A 21,442-nucleotide genomic window follows, 5' to 3' on the forward strand; every position below is an offset into this window, starting at 1 on the left:
AGTTGCGACCGGGGGCAGACCAAGTCGCAGCCAACATATACAAGTGGTGAGGTTATCAACTACTGATTGTTCATTTGGTAAATGGACAATTTTTGGAATCTCATGTTCTCACGCTATTTGCACCGCGAAATACCATTAGTTAGATCCGACAACCCTAGTTCAGTCATGGTACAACATATCGAACTACCTCGCGGCGTATGCAGGTAGATTTGAACCTCTTGCCGATGAACGATATTGGGATCCACCTACCATTGAATTGCACTACAACCCGGTTAGACGTGAAAAAAGAAGAGCTGGTAGGGATACAACAACTAGAGTGAGGAATGAGATGGACAGACCGGTGGTCAGGAAGAGACAACGACGAGGCACTAATAGGTATACATTATATTTAATTTATCGCTTATGATATTATGATATGTATCTATTGACATTGTAAAATTAATTTTCCTCCGTTTTTTTTTCAGGAACATCGGATGAATGAGATATGCAAGACTGCTGCATCGTGTGATATTAATAATAATAATTTTTTTCCTTTGTGTTTTTATAATAATATTTATATCTAGTTTTATTGGTAAAGTGTTCGTGTATGAGTTTTAATTTAATAGATGTGTGTATTTTATCTCATTTATATGTCTGTTTTTTTTTAATTTATTTAATTTATAATGTAATAAATATAATACAATAAAATAAAATAAATATAATATAATATAATAATATAAAAATATAATATAATATAATATAATACAATATAATATAATATAATATAATTTCAAATAATATATTTCAAATTTATTGTTTATTACTACATATAATAAACATATAATATCGTAATATATATATATGTCAATAACACAATATATTATCTTAAAGTGTAGATTAAAATTATAAAATTAAACACTCAAATATTATTATTACATTACACAAATTTATCATGATCGATGGTTATAATTACAATTATGCAAGTGACCCTCGGTTCCACAACCACGTGATCTACGTCTTCGCGAACCTCTACGTGGTACAAAATCCTGAGGATTGTTTTCAACCACATCATCATCGCCTTCACTGCTCTGGGTTTGTTCATTTGAATAGCCTGGGAAAATAACTGGTGAAACAATATTTCTTTGAGCTGCCGACGTGTTATAAAAACCATGTGGGTGAGGGGAAACATTGATCAGTTTTGTAAAACTTTGGATGTTGTTCCAAAATGGAGTTCGATAATCCTCATCAACATATGCACCAGATGGCCCCATATTTTCAAATGTACCTGATGGTCCTGCATTGTATAGCCCACTAGATGACCCTACATTTTCGAAACTACCAGATGGCCCTGCATGGGCATGCCAACCAGATGACCTTGGAACATATCCTAAAGATGACTGATGTGTATCATTAGCAGGAGTATTGAAATGTTGTGGAATATCATGTTGTCCAGCAGCAAATACATTGTGTGGATATGGACGAAAACCAATCCCAATGACTGTTGGAGATATAATGCGAACAGTTATGCGCTAATACCATGGAAAGTAGTCATCATCTGTTTGCCTAGATCTTTCATGCAATTCACCTTGGACAACATACCGCATCCTTCTATTCCAAAAATTAATGGCATTTTCATGATATTCCCTCCAGTCTGTGTTGCGATGACCTATTCTGGTGATGTTGTGGAGGTCATCATTGTCAACTGCAGGTCTTGGAATAGGTTGACGCATTTCAAATTGCCTCAACACTCGATTCGGACGATGCATCTCTACAATTTCAAAGAATATCACAGGACAAACACATCGCCAAATATTAGTATCGTATGAATCTATTATTGTCCTGACATCTGGATCGTTTCTCTTGTACACTATCCAGTTAAAATGCAAATCTTAATTAAAATTTTTTATAAAGAATTTCATTGTTGCATTGTTTATATATTTTAGTATTATACCTCATCATGATTCATACGATCAAAACAATCCCTTATAATTCGAAGAGTGTGTGTCGGTGCATGAGTATAACTGAAAACATTGTTCCACCTACAATAAAGAAAATAATTAAAAATCAAGTAAAATAATCATAATTCATATTATGACAATAAATTTTTTACCGTGCACCATAGGGAGAAAATGACATAATTTCATCATCAGAGTTCGGGGCCACGACAAGAGATAAGCCAGTCCGATCAGGATTAACACAGTTAATCCTGCTCCATGCACATATCTGTCATTATTTAAAAAATATAATTCAATAAATATTAATTTAGTCCCAGTTAAATAAAATTAAATTATACCTGTAAAATATGTAAAGGCCCAGATATTATTGATTTTCCTATATGTGTTGCATTGCACAACTCATGATATAGGAATGCTAAAACTGCACCTCCCCAGCTGTAAGATTTTATTCGATCAATGGAGCAGTTGTAAAAAAATCAATCTAGCCGATCCTCCTTGATAATTTGATAGCATTATTCCTCCGATAATAATCAATGCTACACATCGACTATATTTTACAACATCCACCTCAGAGCTATTATCTTCAATATGGGTGGAGATTCAGTGTTCGTATAAAGCGGTCATCGACAAGTGACCACCTTTGAAATGTGAGGCTAATGGCGTAAATCCCAATAAATTGAGACATATGTGTTGTCATTCTCCAACTTTGTGTGAAGCATCTACACCAGATACAGGCTCACCATCAATTGGTAAACCCCAAATAATTGAAACATCCTGCAATGTGATAGTCGCCTCACCGTATCTAAAATAAAATGTGTGAGTTTCACGTCTCCATTGTTCGACCAGAGCAGCAATCAAATAATTATCATAAACACAAAATCCACATTGAAGAACACCTAAAAATCCCATACGGTGTAAATATGCTTTCACACGGCTATGCAAGCCATTCTCCAGATACAATTTCCAAATCAAGTTGTCCGATCGTTTGGCTCGAACAATTTTATCGATAGTTTGCGAAGAAACTACTGATGATATAAACACGTTGGGATCTTATATTGTCGACATTCTGAAAAATAAAATCGACAATCATTAATCAACAAAAAAATTATATAATAAACAATTGATAAAAAATTTTCAAATATTATACTTATCACATAACAATAAACGTACCTGAATAAAAAAGAAGAACTGAAAGATTTTAAATGGGATGCGGCCGAATAAATGCTTCCCAAAGCTTTGCAACCAACCAAACAAAGAAGACGAGAAAATGCTTCCGAAATCTTCGCAACCAATTGCCAAACAAAGAAAAAAAAATAATTTCCAAAGCTCTGCAGACAACAAAAAAAAAAAAGAAAAGAAGCAAGTTATAAGGCAGAAAGAAAAATCGAACATAGAAGAAGTGAAGTTGTGCGAGGAAAAATAAAAAAAATAAACCAACATATATAATAAAAATGTCCAATCCTCCATTATTTTCATGTATCACGGACATGCAGGGTCTGCTCTTCCCAACCGCGTTTTGAAGTATTTTTTCATGCCTTCAACACACGCATTATTTGTGCGATTAAATTTTTTTAAAAAAATTAAATATAAAAAAACCCAACAAATCATAGTTTCCTCCAATCAATTCTTGCCTGCAGAAAACCTTGTGGTTGAATGTTGCGGTCATACCTAATTTGATCCAAATACCTATTTTGTGGATGGACAATTGACCGGCTAAATCGGTGTGATATAAATCTACTGTCAAGCGCACCAGGTCAAGTAATAATAAAATGAACAGAGATTCCAAGTATCGATCTCACAAGGACTGCAGTCAATTTTCAAGAATTAATTATTTAGCTTAATCTAGAAAAAAATCATAAAGAGAAATTTGATTTAAATAAAATAAGAAAACAAAATAAAAACTGCTTAAGAAATAATAATAAAAATAACTGAAGATAAAAATAATTAAAACAAAGACAACCAAGACACACGTAGGTATCGAACAAATTATGTAACAAGTAGTCGATTCAGGACTCAGATTTAATCTTAAATTACGGGAATTCTACTATCTTGTTCAAAGAACTATTTCTAGAAAAATCAAACCTATTCAAATATTAATGAACTAATCTTTCGTAATTCTAATCAAATTTGAATGCATTAAATATTTGTGAAAATTCAGTTTACACCCAAACCGCACACTGAAACAGAATTCTATTTCTAGTCGATTTTACAATATATTGATTATCAGAGTGATCAAAATCAATACCTCCTCTGTCGACTTGGAATCTATTAACATGCAAGCAAACAGTTGATCAGACTATTCACAGGACAAATATAAATTTGACAATCAATAAAATAAAATCAACTCTGAAAAATCCCAAACAAACATCCAAGTTTTCTACATAAATTTGTTCGGCCCAATCACGCCGTCTTAGTTGAAAATAAACTACTCAATAATTAAAAATAATAATTCAAAATAAAAATAAGAAGAAGAAGAAGAAAAGAAAAGAGAAATCTTCTCTCCCAAGCCTTGTAGCCGCCTCCTCTGTGTTGTCTGCGCTCTGGAACTTCGGAACCCTCAAAAATATGTTATATCTTGTATATGTATGGTCCGGAACGCCTACCAGTTAATTTCCTCTTAAAACAAGGATTGTTTGGAACACATATGACCCCGGAACACACGCGCGCGCGCAAAAGTAAAAAACAGAGGTCTGAACATGCAACTCGCGCGCGTGCGAGCTTGATTCTCGCGCGCGAGCAGTACAAATTTTTTGCGCCGAGCGACGATTTTAAAAAATTCATATCTCGATTTCTAGCCGTCGGATCGAGCTGAAATTTGGACAGTAGCTTTAAAACATCTTGAAATTTAAATAAAATGGTAGAGATCGGATTTGGATTTCTCTAAAATTAAATTTGATTTTTCGAACAAAGCTACTCCGTAATTCATACTTCAAAAATCAATTTTCCTACAAAATCAATCCGAGGAGTGAAATACACACACATGCACTACAACACATAAAACACATAAAAATAATATGAATGCACACAAAATAGACATAAAAATATCACAAACTAATGCATACAAAATGCACTTATCAACATCCCATACTTAAACCTTGCTCGCCCTCGAGCAAGACATGCAAAAACAACATGCAAACAAAGACATAAGTAAGAATGAATCATAAACAACATAGCCTCCGACAAGTTTCAACTTCAACAACTAAAAAAACCTCAAACTTCTGAATTGTTCACAATACACTGTCAGTTTAACGTAAACGTGTGTGTGCTCCATGTCATTCCAGTTTCATGCAACTTCAAAAGAATCTGTCCTAAGAATGCTTAGCGACCTATGAAAATTCAATGCAAGTATCACAATCCAACACTCCTTCATCCCAACAATCCCAAACAAAAACATGCACTTTCTTGAGATTAATTACGTAACTCCGGATTTTGCATCCGATATTTTTTTATAAGCCCCAATAATTACCCGCAAACTTAGTTATAACTAAGATAGGATTCGGATTTCAATCCCCTCGTCTATAGCCCGGATGGAGCATCAATCTCATTTAACCCGCAAACTTAGCTATGGAAGAATGATTAGGATTTCAATCATTGTCCAAGTCCGGATTGAATTAACTTTTTTTTTTCACAAAATTTTTTTTTATAGGTACGCCCAAGATCATACATGCAATGTCTAACAATCATCGGGAATCCAAAGACACTATCATGATCAACAAACACCTATTGTCATGCAATGGTCAAGTAAACACGAACTTCATCAATTACATCGCTACACTACACCAGTCTAACATGCGTGCTTAAAATGATTCACGATTCAACCAACAGTTTCAATCAAAAGCAACATTTTCCAAAAACAAATTTTTTTTTTTACAACTCTATCATCATCGGCCAACATTCATCATTCTACTTATTCACACAAACACAAACACAAAACATAATGATATGCATGAATACGAACTATATGCATAAATGAAACCAAATAAATGCAAAAGACAATGATGAATGAAACAAAACTAAATAACACCCCCCCATACTTATCCAAATCATTTCCCCCAATGCTCTAGAACAATGAACAAAATTCAAAACAAACACACAATGAAAACAAAAATAACACTCCCCTGGTTGCGTATTCGTCCTCTTCCTTCTTGACAGTATCAGCTGGGACAGCAGCAGCAGACTGTGTATATCGGCAGGCTCGGAAAACTGGAATGGGAAAGAATTAAAAAATTAAATAAAAAAAACAAAAAATAAAAATAAAATAAATAACAAGGGAAAGAACTCTGGGTTGCCTCCCAGTCAGCGCTAAATTTATAGTCTACAACCCGACTATGCAGAAGAAACCATCAAAGAGCGACTGCCGCCCATAGTATGAATCATACGACTCTACGTATGGGTGGGTCTTGATTTTCTACGCCCTCAAGCTTGGCGTGATATTGACTTTGTAAGCTCGTTGGTCCAGCAATACTTGGTATGAATTTTTTCTTTTTGAAGGAGGCTCCGAATCTAGGCTGAAGCTCATAGAGGATGGAATATGCTGGAAGTGGCATCAATGGCAAGAAATAATCTTCTAACGGTGTACATGGAACGACCATTGACGAGGTAAAATATGTAGCCTTGTATGTTTCTTCCTCCTCCAAGTCCACTATTGGCTCTTCTTCACAAAAAAATTTCTCAAAAATAATTTCCTCATGCTCTGGCTCAATTACTTCACGCTCTTGGAAGAGCTCAAAAACTGGTTCTTTATGAAGCGCAATCTGTTCATCTAAAAGACTCAAAAATTTGATGCGGTTTTCGAAGAACTGGTTTGTCTCTTCCTGCCTTTTCACAAAATTCTCCAACTGAGTCACATGATCCTAAAAATACCCTACACACTCTTCTTGATGCTCCGGTGGTTGGTTCGCAAATTTTGTGGAGTTGAATTCTGGAGGATATTTGTGACTTCAACCTTGCAATGAAGGATCACAATGCCAATGGTAGTCGAAATCTGCCGTATCATTTAATAAGTGCATAGCACTGTCTTCATCTCTTCTGAACAGGTGACTGCCAGTGGCCAAAGCTTCATAATCTATCCAACTTCTTGTAGTCTCATCCAAACCACCACAAAAAATTTGAACTAGAGTGTAGTTCGAAAAATCATGACATCTAAACCTGTTAGCCAAATCATTGAATCTCCCCCAAGCAGCATAGAAGGGCTCCGAGTATTATTGGCCAAACCTTGTGAACACCTGTGGATGATCCATCTCCAAGTACCTCACAAGTAAGAAAAAAATAATTAAAAATTAAAAATAAAAAAAAATAATTCAAGAAAAAAATGTCTAGTCTCAAGCAAATAATCTATCCTAATATTAACTGAACAGTCCCCGGCAACGGCGCCAAAAACTTGACCGACTAAATCGGTGTGATATAAATCTACTGGCAAGCGCACCAGGTCAAGTAATAATAAAGTGAACAGAGAGTCCAAGTATCGATCCCACAGGAACTGCAGTCAATTATCAAGAATTAATTATTTAGCTTAATCTAGAAAAAATCATAAAAGCAATTTGATTTAAATAAAATAAGAAAATAAAATAAAAACTGCTTAAAAAATAAAAATAAAAATAACTGAAGATAAAAATAATTAAAACAAAGACAACCAAGACACACGTAGGTACCGAACAAATCATGTAACAAGTAGTCGATTCAGGACTCAGATTTAATCTTAAATTACGGGAATTCTCCTATCTTGTTCAAAGGACTATTTCTAGAACAATCAAACCTATTCAAATATTGATGAACTAATCTTTCGTAATTCTAATCAAATTTGAATGCATTAAATATTTGTGAAAATTCAGTTTACACCCAAACCGCACACTGAAACAGAATTCTATTTCTAGTCGATTTTACAATATGTTGATTATCAGATTGATCAAAATCAATATCTCCTCTGTCGACTTGGAATCGATTAACATGCAAACAAACAGTTGATCAGACTATTCACAGGACAAATATAAATCTGACAATCAATAAAATAAAATCAACTCTGAAAAATCCCAAACAAACATCCAAGTTTTCTACATAAATTTGTTCGGCCCAATCACGTCGTCTTGGTTGAAAATAAACTACTCAATAATTAAAAACAATAATTCAAAAATAAAAATAAAAAGAAGAAAAGAAAAGAGAAATCTTCTCTCCCAAGCCTTGTAGCTGCCTCCTTTGTGTTGTCTGTGCTCTGGAACTTCGGAACCCTCAAAAATATGTTATATCTTGTATATATATGGTCCGGAACGCCTACCAGTTAATTTTCTCTCAAAACAAGGATTTTTTGGAACACATATGACCCCGAAACACGCACGCGCGCGCGGAATAGGTCTCGCGCGCGCGCAAAAGTTAAAAACAGAGGTCTGAACATGCAACTCGCGCGCGCGCGAGCTTGATTCTCGTGCGCGCGCAGTACAAATTTTCTGCACCGAGCGATGATTTTAAAAAATTTATATCTCAAGTTCTAACCGTCGGATCGAGCTGAAATTTGGACAGCAGCTTAAAAACATCTTGAATAGAACGGTGGAGATTGGATTTTGATTTCTCTAAAATTAAATTTGATTTTTCGAACAAAGCTGCTCCGTAATTCACACTTCAAAAATCAATTTTCCTACAAAATCAACCCGAGGAGTGAAATACACACACATGTACTAAAACACATAAAAACACATTAAAATAATATGAATGCACACAAAATAAACATAAAAATATCACAAACTAATGCATACAAAATGCACTTATCAACAATCATCAGTCACATTTTTTTTATCGTGAAGATGTAAATTTCCATACATAAACACATAATACAAACCAGAATCCGTTCACAAAAGTGTGAGAAACATCTTTTCCGCCACTGTTATAAGCTCCTCCTGCTTCGCCGACTCATGCCTCGAACCATGGCCCGAATATATTGACACTGTTGGAAGCATATTTATATGTTTGAGCAACTTGGTCAAGAAAATAGGGATCTTGGATCTTGTTGATAAGAGTGGAGTCAACACATGAACAAATGCAAAATATGATGTGGAAATATTATCATCAAATTCAATATTTGTCTCTTTTAATTAATAGGGTACCTGCAACAAGATTGTATGTTTGGTGGGTTAATCCATCGACCACATTTGGTCCAGTTGTCTGAAGGAATATCTTGAACCATTGTTCGGCGTAGCACCAGGACCTAAGACCTTAGGTTGTGTAGAAGGGCTAGGGTACACGTCTCGGACTATCCTCTTGCGTTCAATCATATCCTTCCCATATTGATCTGCTTCCAGAGCCGTACCTGAGTTAGAGGGAGCCTGAGACGAAAGATAAAATATGGGTCCTCTTATTATAATAACTGTAAAGTTCGATTCTCAAATAACAAATATGATAAACAATACATAAATACACCATAAACAATATATTATATCAATAATATGTCAACAAATATTGAAAAAATTATATAAATATTACTCATATAGATGTTTTAGATGCGATAATATTTTTCAAATTTGTGTAATCTAGTTGTGAAATCATTTATTTGTCAATATACAACATAAATATCCTTTTTTTATTGTAGTGACTCGTTTCGTAATCACCTACTAATCAGAACTAAGTATGCAATAATCTTAATAAAAAAACAATCAGAGTTAACTATGGAAACTGATAAAGTTATACAATCTCAATAGAAAAAATCTGAAACTTAATTTATTACAACCAAATCGAATAATTTGCTATCAGCACTAACAACCCTGCAAGGATAGAACTCCACATGCCAACACCACAATGCCTAGAATCTCCCAGCATCTCCTGCACCATCCAACCTAAGGTCTACCCCGTCGAATGAGGTGTCCAATAAACACAGAAATATGGACGTGAGCGAACTATGCTCAGCACTAAAGTATGAGTATACAAGTATTAAATGTGCATGTATGCAAGTGTACGGGTTACCAAGAATCAGGGTCCAGAATACTGGTCAACAAACTAGGGCCCTAGGTATGTAGCACTCTGCGTCGTCGCACCAGGAGGTGATTCACATACCCAACTATGGATATATGTGACTTGATCACGTGACTACGTGTCCAACCATCCACTAACATGATCATGCATGAAGCATAATAACGTGACATAATATATATGCAGATAAAATCATGTCATATAAATAATGCAACACATAATGCATGAATACTCAGTCAGAGTATCTCGAATAATACCTTCGTACCTCAATACTAACAGGCAAGCTACACCAGCTCTACTGTCCAAGCTTATAATCACAAGATTACTATATCACTGAACAATATCTAAAAGCCTTAACTAAGCTAATAGATACTTCCAAACTATTTATAGGATCTAAGGTTATACCTTCGTCCGTCGTTAGCTCATTGCTGTCGAACGCTCCCAAAACTTGGGCACCACTCCTCTACGACTTACGGACGCCTCGCCAAGACCCGCCCCTAGCCAAAGAAGGCTGGAAAACTCCCAACTAAGCTAAGAAATGATAAAGTAATTATGTGAATTGGCAAGTTGAAATGGCTCTCGGATGCTCTATTTATAGGCGGAGATCGGACGGTCCGATCTATGGATCGGACGATCCGATCCTGCATGCATGGCCACGTGTCCGAAAGCTTTGATCGGATGATCCAAACTCTTCTTCGGACGATCCGATCTCTGCATGCAAACCTCGGTCTCAAAATCTATGGCATGCGTTGAGACACATCTTCGGACGCTCCGATCTTGCACTTTGGATGCTTCGATCGTAACCACGTGTCAATCCCAAGTTAACAACACATCAGTCACCTAACTGATGGGGTTCGGGCGCTCCAATCTTTGGATCGGATGATCTGATCTTACTCACATTCCGAAGTGAAATCCTAGCTTCCGAACTCCTGGAGTTCGGACCATCCAAACTCACCCGAGTAGAAATTTCTAAATTTCTTATTTAATCACATTTAGATCCTTAATAAATTCTTTAATAATGATCAGTCACTTAATCTTCTGAAATTGGAACTGGGTTACTACATTGGTATACTCTGTAACTTTTTTATGAAAGATAATTCTTAATTACTTCAACTTGAGAAGATTTTTTTTGCTGATATAAATGTTCTGGATATGGTTAACAAAATTTTATAAGAAATATTAGTATATAAAAATAAAATATTCAGTTTTGTCAAATATTGTAGCATATCAGTTACTCTTTTTTTATTTGTTTAATTGCATCTTACGACAATCAACTCCAAACACAACTCATCACCATTAATGTTTGAACATCCATTGTTACTAAAAAATAGTTGAAGCTTCATACAAAAGAATCTTAATATTTATTTTTTAGTTTCTCCAATTTTTTTTTAAAAAAAACCCCAAAATTTTATTGATATTGTTTAAATTATTCAAACCGAACAACTTGAAAATAAAATTAGGCTTGAAAACTAATATATATCAAATTTGGTATTATTTTTATTTAATATAGGTTATATTTTTAGTATATTCATAATTTTTTTAAAAAAAATTGGCCCCTTCCAAGGTCGGGCCCTGAGACGGAGGCCCCTTTGGCCTTATAGAAGGTCCGGCCCTGTCTGCTTCTATTCTTCTCAACACCCCACTTCCGCAAAGTTTCGTTACCTGAAGAAAATATAGTCTTTTAGATCTAAACAAATTATATATTTTTTAGTTAAAAATCCAATTTTTTATTGCTACCTAGTTCGTATGCTACATCTTGTATCCTTTAGAGGCCGTGTACTACATGAATTCTTGAGCATTTTTTTTTTGAGTTCCAGTCACCCACAATAAGCATGTTATCTCCTTCAGCTCTTATTCTTCCGATTAGAGCATTCAAGCCAAAAGTTATTTTAGCCCTGGAAAAAATCGACCTTGTTATTTTTTCTGCGAGTCAGCATCTAACATTTTATAGGCTTACCCCATGGGTTCAACTTACCCGGTATCATTGAACAATTTGTTGAGTTGATCCCATTTGTCCATGTGACAACAAACTTCGGTGAATCCAAATAGTTCGTAATCTCTTTTCTTGAAGTGTGGGACTTCTTGATATAGTCACCAACTTTGTATAGAACTTGATCTTGCAGTGATCCTCCAAGTTTGATCTGAAGAGGGTTAAAGACTGGTGCAAGTCACACAATTTTTAGCAATTCAAATATCGTTTAGAAAACAATGCACAAATCATTCGACAACCATTGCTACTTAGGGCTTTTCTATTGTATCATGTATAATATGATCACGTAAATTCCATACCCAAATTGTATTCATGCAAAATATGAATCTCTTATGACATGGACAAAAAAAAAAGCAAAATTGAATTGGAAAAACCAAAACAATGATGAACTTATTAATTGTAATTTTAGTTAACTAACCTCTTATGGCATTAGCAAGGATCTTGTTATCCAAATCATGCGAAGTACGTAACAAAAAATACACATATCAAGAATTAGAGTCAAGTTTTGATTAGATATACGTAATTAATAGTGTATGTAAGCATGCAACACCAAATTGAGGAGGTCAGCTTGTCCCCATGGACATTGACTGTAGTCGTACTTGTTTGAAGACTACCAATCCAATGTTGCACATATGAAGTTATCCTCTATTTTTGCGATGTTGGTCACAGACTCCACATTCAACTTCACATGTTCTGCAAAATCTATGTTGATCATCGAATCCGCATTCAACATCACATCATCTGCAACAAAAGCTAAACAAAAACTTGACAAAAGAACACAAAATATTATCATCTTTGGGACTACTTGAGTCATGGCTTCGTGAAGATGAAAACTAAACGTTATTTTTTGGTTGAAGAGAATATGAATCGGTTGATGACCGTGTGGTTTAGGCTTTTTATGGAGGCAGAGTCCGATCGAGCTTTTGAAAAGATTATTTGAAAACTAGTTGATAGAGTCGAATATTTATCTTATAAAAAAAATCCGTAAATTGGAAAATAACATGTTTATAGGACCAAGCTCTTGCCGCTTTATCAAAAACAATAGCTGGTGGTAATGGTGTAACTCAAATTTTTTAAACCGCACAGCAGTCCAAGCGTTTCGATCGCTCTATCAAACAGGGACAATTATTGCATCCCAATACTCTATCTCCCAATAATTACACTCCATGCGATAAATGGGAATCGAACCCATGATCTTGGCTCTGATACCAATTATAAGACCGAGCGCTTGCTGCTTTACCAAAAGTTATAGCTGGCGGTAATGGTGCAACTCAAATCTTTTAAAACACACAGTAGCCCAAGCGTCATGGTTCGATCGCTTTATTCAGCAGGGACAATTATTACACCCCAACAATGTCATTATCTAAAAAGATCGTTCCAGATATATATCTGTAAGAGATCTGAGTTCAACTCGGAGTCTAGTATTTTGAATTTTGAATATTCTGATGATCGGAAATTAAGGAAAAGTGGTTGGATGAAAAACCAATATATATATATATATATATATATTGAGTTATAAGTAATAGAAGATAATAACACAATAATGAAAATTGGAGACAACGGATTATTTATACTCTTGCAAAGAAATATTTTCAACATAAAAAAAGAGGCTCTCCCAAATAATAAAGATATAGAAACAAAAATAATTGATGAAGACCGCACCACAGGTATTAATATTGAACATGGTGAGAAATTTTTTTTTTTTACAAAGAATAAAAAACTGATGGCAAACGAAAAAATGCCATTACATCAAATTTTATATTTTTCCAAATGCCTAATTTTTACAAAATTATAATATTTATTAAAACCATGTTTTGAACAACATAGATTCAGTAAGATGTGTAACACATAAAATTTTTGAACAAATATTGTTACACTTATTTTATAATACATGTTGCACAGATTATGTTGGAGTGCAATAATTTTCTCTGCTGGTAGAGCGATCGAACCATGACGTTTGGGCTGCTGTGCGGTTTAAAAGATTTGATCAATTGCACCATTACCACCAGCTATAGTTTTTAATAAAGTGGCAAGCGCTTGATCCTATAATTGGTATCAGAGCCAAGGTCATGAGTTCGATTTCCATTGATTGCAAGGAGTGAGAGAGACTTTTGGTGTGTAATAATTATCCCTGCTGGTAGAGCGATCGAACCATGATGCTTGGATTATTGTACAGTTTAAAAGATTTGAGTTGCACCATTATCACGAGCTATAACTTTTGGTAAATCGGCAAGCTCTCGGTCCTACAGATTATATTATATTGAATTTTACTATTGACTAAATACTATAAAAGTCATTAAAAAAATTAGTTGGTGAGAGAATTTTTGTTACAATTGAGTTTCGAACTTATCCCACACTTGAGACCTTGGTGTCAGATGAACTGCACGCCATCTGCATGAAAATAATTAATTAACTGCACACCAATCTCTTCTATTCACATCTTATTTATTTAACAACGTTTATCGAGTGCATCACACGTCTCTTTTGTTAGTCTAATTTATACGTATTATTATAAAAGTATGAACTAAGGTCAAAATTTTTTTTATTGTGTATTATCAACTTGATCCTTTGTTTATACACACTTGATAAATTCTATGAGATTTTTTTTGTAAAATAAATTATTATGATAACGTTTTATACTTTTTTCTTCTCTTAAATTTATTTTAATACCACTATTACGATATCAGTCCTATATTATATTTTTTCAATGTTTAATTTATATAAAATTATAATATTGATCAATAATATATTTTTTAATAATTATAAATTCATTTAGATTTGCCACAAATAAAATTTTTTGAACGCATATCATTTGCACACATTTATAATATATATTATAATTAATATTTCGAGCTGCTATTACACGCTTATTGTTATATTAGATCAATATCAGTGATCAACTTATGATACTCAGTCAAGCTTCAAATATCATTCTTTAGCATTAATATTTGTTATAATTCTATCAGAAAGTGTTTTGATTTTGAGATAGTTTTGATAGGACATCTAGTCAAGAGTTGATTGGATTAGATTGCGCTTGTGTAAAGTGTTGTATAAATCAAATTATTCTAGTGAAAATCTTTCTAGAAACAGAAGAAGGGGATACATATAAACTTTGACTTCAAACTTCCATAAAAAATCTCGTGTTTCTTACTTTGACTTACTTTCAGTCTGTCTAGCTTTCCTGTTCAATTTAGTGTGTGAGAAAAGTTTTTGCCTGACCAGATCAATTCTCACAAGTCAATTTTGTTAAGCAATTTTTTTTGACAATCGAGCTAGTAACTCAACTCAATTGTAAGACAATTTTTTGAAAATATTTTAAGGTTTATATTCATCCCTTTTCTATACACATTTTCGATGCTAACAATTGGACTTATTAAAGCAATTTAATTATAGGGCAAAATTGAATTTTTAGTTTGATCATATGTCAATTAAACTATTTTCAATAGTTCAAGTACCAATTTGACATTTTATCACTAGTTCGTATACCAAAATAATTTTTACTCTTAAAAAAATGGACCATTGCTTTGGTTTAATTAATAATTGAAACAATTTAAGTTAAATTTATGGTTAATTTATTTTGATATATTTACAGCGATTATTTTTAAAAAAATATTCTTTAATTAATTTATTTTGGTTCTTTATTTTCTCTAAAATATTGAACATGCATGTTAAATACACCTTCTTTTTTTTTTTTTTGATAAACTTGCTCTTTATTGAGTAAAATCGTTCGATACAAGTTCAACCAACAACGAGAAAAACTCATCATTCATCCAAATAAATAATGAATGGGAGGAACAAATAAATTGCGCAAGAGTGTGCGCTACAAAGTTTGTCGACCGATGTTCATACACCCATTTTTTTTAAAAGTGTGCTATATATATATATATATATATTTAATTTAGTAATTTTGTTTATTTGAATTTAAATTTTGTATAGGAATCGATTAATTTGAAAATAATTAATATTAATTTGATCGTATGTTTGTATGATATTTTAACTATCATTATTGTAGTGATTAGGTTTCTTGTGTACATAGTCTCATGTATCAATATATATCTATAAAACATATTATAAATCCAAGTTATATGTTGAAAAATAGTATTTTTGGTTTAAAAAACGATATTTTTTATTAATCGGATCAATTAGAGATCCATCTCACAAAACGATCCGTAAGACTATAATATACGAGTGTTTGTGTATTGTAGCACGAAGAAAAAAACATGCTAAAATAATTATATTTTATCCTTTTGGTATCGTCACTCAAAAATTACAAACACAACCCCTTTTCAGTTAATTAACAATTATTATACTAAATATTTTATAATTTAAAATATATTTCATGATATGTAGAAGAAGACTAAATGAATAAAACTGTCTCTTAGCACACCACTCAATCGTATATTTTATTTGTCACAGTATCATAATTTCACTATTTATTTAAATTTAATACAAAAGATCAGTTTCTTTTAGCACACCACTCAATCGTATATTTTATTTGTCACAGTATCATAATTTCACTATTTATTTAAATTTAATACAAAATATCAGTTTCACTATAGGTTTCTTATCATGTTCAAACCATGAAATGTATTATTTTTTATTCCAAATATGGGTTTAATCGACAAATTTCATGGATATTTGTAAAAGCGTCTCACAATAGAGATGTTATCATTTCTTATGTCAAAAATATCACTTTAATTTTAGATATGAATCGGATTGACTATCTCACAGATATAGATATGTGACATTATCTCACAAGAAATCTACCATTACTTAATTAGTTTGATTATATCATGATTGTATCGTTAATTTCCTTTTTTTAGAAAGATAGTTGAATAAAATTAGGTTTAAAAAGGTTTAAGCCATAATCATCCAGAACCGAAATTGGAACCATCGGTTCTGGAATCATGTCAGACCTACTTTTAATACATTACTATATTTTTTTATCAACAATTTTTCTTTCTTTGGTAGAAAGTCATATAATATAAGTACAAACAAATATAATTTAAATCCTGGATGATCCAAACATTGTCTTACACGATAGACTAAAGTGTTACCAAAGAAAATCATGGTTCCATCTTCAAAATTTCTTGAATCACTAGATTTCTAACCCTATTGATAGTCATGAAACCTAAGTATAAATGTTCTTCCAATTCATCCATTTGCTCGATGAAAATCTGTTCATTTTTTTGCAGCTGGCTCACCAGTTCTCCACTAGCTTGGAGCCGAACGTTCCCTCTTTCGAGCCAAAGTCGCATCGAAGCATCCACGTGTTCCAGCTCATTATTTAGCCGAGCCACAAGCCGGCTGATGGTGTCCAGTTCCCGAATCAGTATATAAGTCCCTTTAGCCGCAATGTCGAGCTGAGCTGACAACTTAGACAACTTAGACAGCTTGACAGTTGAAATCAGCTCATAGGAGGCAGCTATAATTCCAGGAGCAGCCACTAACATTCCAAACGCATGAGCCGCCACGACGATCACAATTAGCGAAGCCGTGAGAGTCACGATTGTAACAGCCGAGCCATATTTAAGTTTCTTGAGCCAAATTTTGGACTGTGTCTCGTTGCGTCTTGACTCGAGCTGTGTGAGCAGGCTGGAGCACTCGGCTTGCACGACTCGAAAATGTTTCGGAGATGGAGCTGATGGCCCGAACGGATTGGATCTTGCGAACTGGTTTGTTTTCAGGCTAGGCCCTTTTTTAATGGATTGGTATTCCTTTCGTATATAGTCCAGGTCTTTAAGGAGTAGCCCACACAAATGAGAAGCATTAGCTGTGACGGAAAAATAGAGGGAGAAATTGTCTTTACGGGTTTGGGCCAGGCCCAAAATTTGAGAGACAGCGGGTTGATCCGGATCCAAGAGTTGCTCCACGAACATCCGATAAGAAGGAAGTCGATCCGCTGTAGTAGAGCCCACACTAGGAAGGGTAGTGAGATGATGATGATCTCCTTTGTTCAAAGATAGGACCCGTATCCAAAATTCATTGTATGATTCGGTTCGAAAGGCATTAGCATACTCTTCTCGAAGATCCACATTTATCGGATCCGGATCATCTATTTGGGCCGCTGTGAATCCAATATAAATATACCCATTCTTAATCACCTTGGTACATGTGATATGATTATTAATGTAAAGATAAATCGTGAGATACATATATTTTTTAATAAAATTTTAAAATATATTTATAAAACTTTAATTTGTTTGTTTGGTTTTTTGTGTGTAGGATTAAAAGTTGGACCATCATTTATTTCCAAATTTGCCCCTCATTGTACACGCACGTGGGTTTGTGTAATTATTAGGGCTAAGGTCAAAATCGTCATTGCAATTTCATTTCTCAACTATTGTAGCATTGTGGACTAGCAATACCTTGTTCAACTTGAGTTTCATTGTCAGCCCTTTTCCGTGGGCCACAAGAAATAATAACGGGCCCGGAGTTATCCCACTCATGTCTACAAACGAGACAAATATGAGACTCCTTACTTAATCAGGCCATTATCATGGCTACCAAACATGGCCTAAATATGATAGAGGAATCACGGTCCAATAATCCTTGTTATCTCGGGTGACATTCAAAAGTGGAATTTTAAAAAATTGAATATATTTCACTATCGGATAATCCAATAAATCTAGTCCTAGAACCGAGACTTAAACCAAGAATCAGGATCCAGCCCATGATCTTGCTGGCCATTGGCCCCTTGGATTTGGGGCAGTATCTGTATCTCTGTTCAACAAAGTCTTTTTAATATATACTAGTAAAAGTGCACACGTTATGTGTGTATGGTCAATATAATATAAATCAAATTTATTTCAATTTCCTTCAACATAGGAGATGTGGGTGTAGTTATTAATAATGTTTTTAGAATGCAGTTTTCAAAATGCAAGACAATTTTTTTTGTTTTTGTTTTTCACCTATTTTTACCTTTTTTTTCAATGTAAATATATTAAATTTTAAATAACTACCAAGGGTTAAATTGTAAATATATTTTGGTGTCATCAAAACGTACCAAAACAGTTTTTAAAAATGGCTCAAGTTTTATAAAATAGTAAGATACACTGTACACACACACATAAAATATCAAAAAATATTGTCTCTTATTTTGGAAAGATGAAACAAAAAGGAGTAATTATTATTTCACAAAAATCCCAATGAAAATGTTTATCAATTTTGTGAAATAAATATCTTGTTTACATATAAAAAATGTTACTTTTTTATGTAAAAAAATATTATTTTTTATAAGTCGAATCGACACGTCTCATAGCAGACCTAACTCATTTCACGTAATTTGATTTATAAATGCTTGTTTAGCTTAAGAGGAATCACCCGACTCATATCTACAATGAAAAGTAATGTTTTTTTAATAAAAATTAATATTTTTTATGAGTCAAGTCGAATATAATATTCATCTCATAAAATCGACCTCTTAAATTGTCTCATAAAAAAAAATTTGTGGAAAGAAATAAGCAGAAATAATTACATACCTCCGCAGACAAACAACTTTCTGATGATAACACGAAGTCTGGTCTTCATTTTTTTTTTATACGTAGTAATCACCCACCTTGAAAAATCAAAGCAACATACTCCAAGAATTTAAAAAAGGTTATGAAGTACGTAATTACACCTCTGGTCTGTAGTAGGCTGATATAATCGATCAAGTGGCAAAATCAATCAAACGATGGAAAAGTGAAAATATATAAGTAGCAGTACAGAAGCTTTCAAATGATTTTTGTTTTTCGCTTGCACGGAAAACTAAGGTGCTTGATAGTTATCAAAGGAATGGGTTAGACAAAGTTTTGGTTTACACAATCTTAGAAGATAAATAATAATATATATCATGTATATAAGGACAACGGCTGCGGTTCTCATGTTATATATATATATATATATATATATATATATATATATATATATATATGTAATATTTAAGCAAGCACATACATGATACATAATTAGAACAATATGTTAATATTCACACAATTTTTTTTAAAAATACAAATTAACCTCGACTAAATGACTATTTAAATTACGCATAAAACTTAAAAATTTTTGCGCCCAGTTAGCATTTTCTTTCATGTTTTTTTCTTTTTGGACTTAAGCGAATGAAGTTTATTTTTATTTTTAAACAAAAAAAACGTAATCTCATAAAGACCTTAGCAAATCATCAGATACAACGTTTTTATAAACCACATAATTGTTTTTGACAACAATAAGTTGTTAGCATTTACAAAACATCTATACACTATGTCATGCGCTACACGATTAACGTTTCTCAAACAATGTGTTATAGCACTCCTGAGATCTCCATAGAGCGGTCTCCGAATGGCTTATGAAGGGAGCAAAGGAGGGTTTTAATTTTAAACATTCGTGTTCATTTATTTTTTAAGAAATAAAGATCTCTTTTTCCATTGTGTAAAAAAAACCAATAGATAATTCGTTTCTAAATTTTATCACGAAAGAAACAATTTATTTTTGGTATTTTTTGTATGAATCCAACTATGATTCCACTAAACACTATGGTACCTTGTAATATAAATTTCAAGCTTTTAAAACTAAGTTGGTGTCACATTTTCAATTTAATTTGTATCTTATTTTATCATGAAAGAAATTCTTTGGACGTGAACATCTCTATCCAAATATTGAAATACATCTTTTATCATATTTATATATGTTATATGTAGAAACTCTAAGTTTCGCGAAGCAAATGCCAAACACAGATGGAGAATTCTTATTATTTGGTAGTACAATCTATTAATTAAAAGGAAGCACAACAGAATTAACAGCTCTGTTTCCTATTAATTTTACTTGTTGTGGCAAATTTTGTTGCTGATCTTATATAAATTAGTGACCTGCGGCTATGCTTCTTTCGGAAGCAATATTACATGAAATCATAATGAGTGCTGATTCGTGAAGCAATCGTTTTTTAGTTTGTTGTATTGCATCCTCCGTAACACTTATTTTTTTTTTTTTTTAAATATATCGATTCCATCATATTACTTGGAGTGAAAGTGGAAGGCTACGCCAATAAATGGTAAATGTGACATGATTTTGATGTCATATTTCCCCCAATCTTGTGAAATTTTGAACTTAACGGTGTGCATTTGAAAATCAAATTAAAATATGTGTTTTCAGATTTAACGTTGATATATTTAGTTCCATTTTCTCCAATTTTTCAAGTCATCCGAGAATTTTGAATTTTAAAGTAAAAAGTTTAGGCTTTTACGGCTCCCATTGATTTATTTATTTCTTTCTTACTTACTATTTTTTAAAAGTGTTGTCTAATAATTCTTATCGGAATTTTAACGTTTATTGACAGATTACTTAATAAAAATACTTTTTTTCCATAATTGCTAGAATATATAGTTTATTGATTTTTTTTTTTTTTTTTTTGTATTCATATCTCCTTTACATAACATGTTATAATATTTACATTTTATAAAAACAAATGCATGAAGTACAACGGATCTTGAATGTAAAAAAAAAAACTCAATTAATCAACAAGTTTATATGTTGCCATGTTGGTGTCTTGAAAAAAAATTGATTTTTTTTAAAAATTCCTAAGAAAATT

The 21,442-nt window shown here is 33.0% G+C and overlaps 1 protein-coding gene and 1 pseudogene across 1 annotated transcript; both read right to left on the bottom strand.

The window, feature by feature from the left end:
- Window positions 1–929: 929 nt before the first annotated feature.
- Window positions 930–12,691, bottom strand: LOC140890349 (heparanase-like protein 2; annotated as a pseudogene).
- Window positions 12,692–16,943: 4,252 nt separating this feature from the next.
- Window positions 16,944–19,512, bottom strand: LOC140893345 (UPF0496 protein At3g49070). The gene is made up of 2 exons (XM_073302400.1): window positions 19,359–19,512; window positions 16,944–17,944 (listed from the first exon to the last, which is right to left on the bottom strand). The coding sequence occupies exons 1-2, from the start codon at window positions 19,405–19,407 to the stop codon at window positions 16,944–16,946; spliced, it is 1,050 nt and encodes a 349-aa protein (XP_073158501.1). The 5' UTR covers window positions 19,408–19,512.
- Between the last annotated feature and the right edge of the window lie 1,930 nt (window positions 19,513–21,442).

The sequence above is a fragment of the Henckelia pumila genome, chromosome 3, assembly GCF_033568475.1.
Source record: "Henckelia pumila isolate YLH828 chromosome 3, ASM3356847v2, whole genome shotgun sequence".
Taxonomy (NCBI): Eukaryota; Viridiplantae; Streptophyta; class Magnoliopsida; order Lamiales; family Gesneriaceae; genus Henckelia; species Henckelia pumila.